Genomic DNA, 4826 nt, shown 5'->3' on the forward strand with positions numbered 1-4826 from the left:
CCTGACTACATCAAGGGTGTGATGGAAAAGAAGCATGGTGATGCTTCTACCTCAGGAATTTACATGATTAAGGTTAATTTTTCTTGTGCTCACCAGGCTTCATGGGTATTGGATATCGATTGTGGTTCTCATATCTGCAATATGTTGTAGGTGCTTAAGAATCCAAGTAAGCTTGACAAGAACGAGGTGGATCTTCGAGTTGGGAATGGAGCAGGAGTTGCTACATTTGCTATTGGAGATGTTGACCTTGTTTTGCCTACGGGCCTTATATTGCATTTAAAGAATATTCTTTGTGTTCCTAACATTTATAGAAATATTATTTCTATTTTTTTGTTTAGAATGAGATGGTTTTATATTTACCATTAAAAGTGGTGAATTTTCGATCATTATGAATGATATTGTTTTTTCTATTGTTTCTTTGGTAAATGGCTTATATGTTCTAGAAATGGAAAATAAAGTTCTCAATGTGAATGTGTTACAAGTCGAAGGAGATCAAACCGTGAGAGAAGGGATTCGGTTCTTCTAGCTGATTATGTGGCTTAGTGGTTAGTAGTTTAGACACGTATTAGTTGTTTGAAACGTGTTAGCTTAGGAAGCATGTGAATAATATTGGCTTACACGTGTATGGACAGATAGCATTTGTTAGTTACATTAGTTGGTTAATGTTGAATTGTATAAATACATGTAAAGAGATACTCTTCAGAATCATCTTGAATAATATCAGAGTTCTTTTCTCTTCATCTTCCTTTCCTTTCTCCTTTTAAGGGTTTCACCCTTAACATTGGTGCTTTCATTTTGCACTCTCTGTTCTTGACGCTATGACTAGGGTTCAAGAATTGTCGGAGGAGTTTCATTCCTTCAAGCAACGAGTTGACACCCAATTTGAAGAATTGCGTGCGCAATCAACGATGCAAGCGACGGACACCCGCAACCAGATTTCCTTGCTGGTTCATCAGATGCAACAACTCCAGGAGGTGGTGATTGCTAACCATTCACCTCGTCGTGACCCTCCTCATGGCAATACTTCAAATTTGCCACTAACGCATCCAGATTCCACCGATAACCGTTCCTTACTCAAAGGGATTCGGATGGAGATGTCGTTGTTCAATGGCAATTACCCCAATAATTGGATCTTTAAGGCGGAACTCTTTTTCACTCTTCAATCGATTCCAGAAGACACCAAGGTGCCATTGGCGGGGTTGAAGATGGATGGTATGGCTGCTTCTTGGTTTCAATGGATCTTTAAATCAGGTACTGCTTGTTCTTGGGGTGATTTCAGTTCTGCTCTCCGTCATCGTTTTGGCATCCCTGGGTTCACCAATTTGAAAGGGGCGTTATCTAAATTGACCCAGACCTCCTCTCTTCGCCATTTCATTCAGCAATTTGAGGCGTTAGTGAATCAAACTCCTGAATTAGATGATGATCTTAAGAATTTTTTCATATCGGGTCTCCAATCGGAGCTTCGAGGTGCGGTTCAATTACGGGAACCCAATTCTTTGCACCAAGCCATTCAACTTGCTATGGCATATGATGATCATTTCGGTGAGTTGAAGAATTCTTTTCAGGGTACACAACGCAAATTTGCGTCACGATTCAATTCAGTGGTTGATCCTACACCTGTTACTACACATTCTCCTACTCCTATGGGAGTCAACCAACTTCTTGTGTCCACAACACAACGTTTGGCCCTTCCTGCTCTTAATCATGGAAAACGTTTTTCGCATGTTGATTTGCAAAAACGTAGAGATATGGGTCTGTGTTATACTTGTGATGAACGATGGAACTCAAATCATATCTGTAAAAATAAGTTGATGCTGTTAGTAGGAGAGGAATCTGACCAGGATCCTGAAATTGAAGAGGAAACCATTGTATGGCAAGCGGACAATTCAGGTGGGGAATCACGAGATGCTGCTCTACATGCTTTGAATGATGGCCATCATTATCGTTCTCTGATGTTTTTAACTACCTTGAAGGGTATGGAGTTTTCAGTACTGGTGGATTCAGGGAGTACCCACAACTTCATACAAAAGCACTTGGCTATTCAACTATCTCTACCTATGTCCCATAGTCATAAAATTCGTGTTTATTTGGGCAATGGTGAGGTTATGATTTCTGACAAAAAGTGCTTGAAGGTACCTTTGATGATTCAAGGTACTTGTTTTGTCTGTGATTTATGGGTGTTGGAATTGGCAGATTTAAATGTCATCCTTGGCATGCCTTGGCTGGAGAAGTTAGGAAAGGTCACCCATGATTACATTCATAAGTCCATGGAATTATTTTTGGAGGGGCAACCAAAATGTTTACAAGGCCAAAGACTTGGTTCTGTAAATGGAGGTGATTCAGATACTCCTCAATCCGATTGGGGAATTTGTGATGTTCTACAAGTTGAAACCAAATTACAAGTGCAGGATACTATTGGTTCCGAATTATTAGCTTTGAAGGATTCGGTTCCCAATGAGATTTGGCTAGTTTTGGTCAGATTCCAATATATCTTCTCATTACCATGTGGCTTACCTCCTTTCAGGGGAATGGATCACTCAATCCATTTGACAGATAATGCCTCACCAATTAATGTCAAGCCTTATCGATATGCTCACAGCCAGAAGTCTGAAATTGAAAGGCAGGTAACTGATTTATTAAATGCTGGTTTCATACAACACTCACAAAGTCCATTTTCCTCTCCTGTTTTACTTGTTAGGAAGCAGGATAATTCTTAGCGACTTTGCATAGACTATAGAGCCCTCAATGCTGTTACCATTAAAGACCGTTTTCCTATTCCAACTATTGATGAACTCCTAGACGAATTGGGAGGCTCCTTTACAAAGCTGGATCTAAGGGCAGGGTACCATCAAATTAGAATGTTACCCATTGATATTCACAAGACTGCCTTTAGAACTCATGATGGTCATTTTGAGTTTCTAGTCATGCCATTTGGCTTGACCAATGCCCCAGCTACTTTTCAGGCAGTTATGAATCATCTGTTCAAGCCTTACCTACGACAATTCATCATAGTATTTTTTGATGATATCCTGGTGTTCAGCAAATCATTGGAAGACCACATTCAGCATCTGGAAATAGCATTGGATTGTTTACAGCAACATTGCTTCTTTGTCAAGCTTAGTAAGTGTTCCTTTGGCACTCAAAAAATGGAGAATTTGGGTCATGTGATTGATGTCAATGGTGTTTATGCGGATCCTAAAAAAATATCTGCTATGGTGGAGTGGCCTGTGCCTAAAACACTAAAGCAGTTGAGGGGATTTTTAGGCCTCACTGGCTATTATCGAAGATTTGTCCGCAGCTATGCTACATTAGCATTTCCTTTGACAGAACTTTTAAAGGGATCAGAGACATTTGCCTGGTCTGCCAAAGCTGATGAAGCCTTCTCACAACTTAAGGCTGCCATGACTCAAACCTCTGTGTTACGTTTGCCCAATTTTGAGGATCCATTTGTGCTTGAAACTGATGCATCAGGCAGTGGAGTAGGTGCTGTTCTTCTCCAGCATGAGCAGCCCATATCTTATTTTAGTAAAAAATTAAATTTCAGATTAGCAAATGCTTCAACATATATACGGGAGCTGTATGCTATAACGGCTGCGGTTAAAAGATGGCGCCAATATTTGCTAGGCTCCAAGTTTGTTATTCGCACTGACCACAGGAGTATCAAGGAGCTTCTTACACAAACCATTCACACGGAGGAACAGCAAAAATACCTCTGCAAGTTAATGGGGTACACTTTTCGAATTGAGTATAAACCTGGAAAGACAAATTCTGTTGCTGATGCCTTATCTAGGAAGTTCGAAGAAGGAAATCTCAATACCATTTTATCAAAGCCACTCTTTGATATAGTAATTGAGATCCAGAATCAAAACACCACAGATCCACACTTGTTGCAACGTCATCAGCAGCTTAAGGACAACCCCAATGCTAATCCTGAATTTATGGTTCGCAATGGAATTATTTTCTTCAAGGGCAGGTATTATCTCAGCTCTTCTTCTTCTCTTATTCCTATACTCATTAATGAGGCTCATTCTTCTCTACTTGGTGGTCATGCTGGAGTTTTACGAACCTTCTTGAGACTTTCTGCTACCTTCTACTGGTCTACTATGCGTAAGAATGTTAAATCCTTTGTTAGAGAATGCCAAATTTGTCAACAAGTTAAGTATGAGACCTCTAAGTCCTCTGGTTTGTTACAACCTTTGCCTATACCCGAAGGAGTGTTCGAAGAATTGTCTATGGACTTTATCACTGGGTTACCAACCTCTAAAGGATTCACCACCATCTTGGTAGTTGTAGATAGGCTATCCAAGTTTGCTTATTTTGGCAGTTTACCTGCATCTTATACATCTGCTAAGGTTGCTGCATTATTTTGTGACCTCATTGTGCGGGTACATGGTTTCCCACGTTCAATTTTGACTGATAGAGATAGTATATTTCTTAGCCAATTTTGGATCCATTTATTCAAACTAAGTGGCACCACATTGAGGACTACGTCTTCCTGCCATCCACAACCGGATGGACAAACCGAAGTGACCAATAGATATTTGGAACAATATCTTCGCTCGTTTTGTTTTGAGCAACCACAATTATGGTCTCAATTCTTGCCTTGGGCTCAATACCACTATAATTCAGCTAATCATTCTGCAATAGCTATGACACCGTATCAAGCAGTCTTTGGAAAGCCACCAACATTGATTCCTTTTTATCCAAGAGGACTCATAAAAATAGAAGCCATTGATACTATATTACAGCAACGCAATGATATAATGAAGCATCTGAAATTACATTTACAAAGAGCACAGAACCGGATGAAGATACAGTATGACAAA

General features: G+C 39.9%; 1 protein-coding gene across 1 annotated transcript; it reads left to right on the forward strand.

The window, feature by feature from the left end:
- Nucleotides 1–818: 818 nt before the first annotated feature.
- On the forward strand, nt 819–2717 carry LOC133294333 (uncharacterized). Its single transcript, XM_061492992.1, has one exon. It carries the CDS (start codon nt 819–821, stop codon nt 2715–2717), a length of 1899 nt encoding a protein of 632 aa, XP_061348976.1.
- The last annotated feature ends 2109 nt before the right edge of the window (nt 2718–4826 follow it).

The sequence above is a fragment of the Gastrolobium bilobum genome, unplaced genomic scaffold (genome assembly GCF_033153095.1).
Source record: "Gastrolobium bilobum isolate Gb01-03AN ecotype WA unplaced genomic scaffold, APGP_CSIRO_Gbil_v1 utg60952, whole genome shotgun sequence".
NCBI classification, from domain to species: Eukaryota; Viridiplantae; Streptophyta; class Magnoliopsida; order Fabales; family Fabaceae; genus Gastrolobium; species Gastrolobium bilobum.

What these genes read in the sequence shown, in the direction of transcription:
- LOC133294333 (XM_061492992.1), top strand. Translation starts at nt 819, where the DNA reads ATGACTAGGGTTCAAGAATTGTCGGAGGAGTTTCATTCCTTCAAGCAA.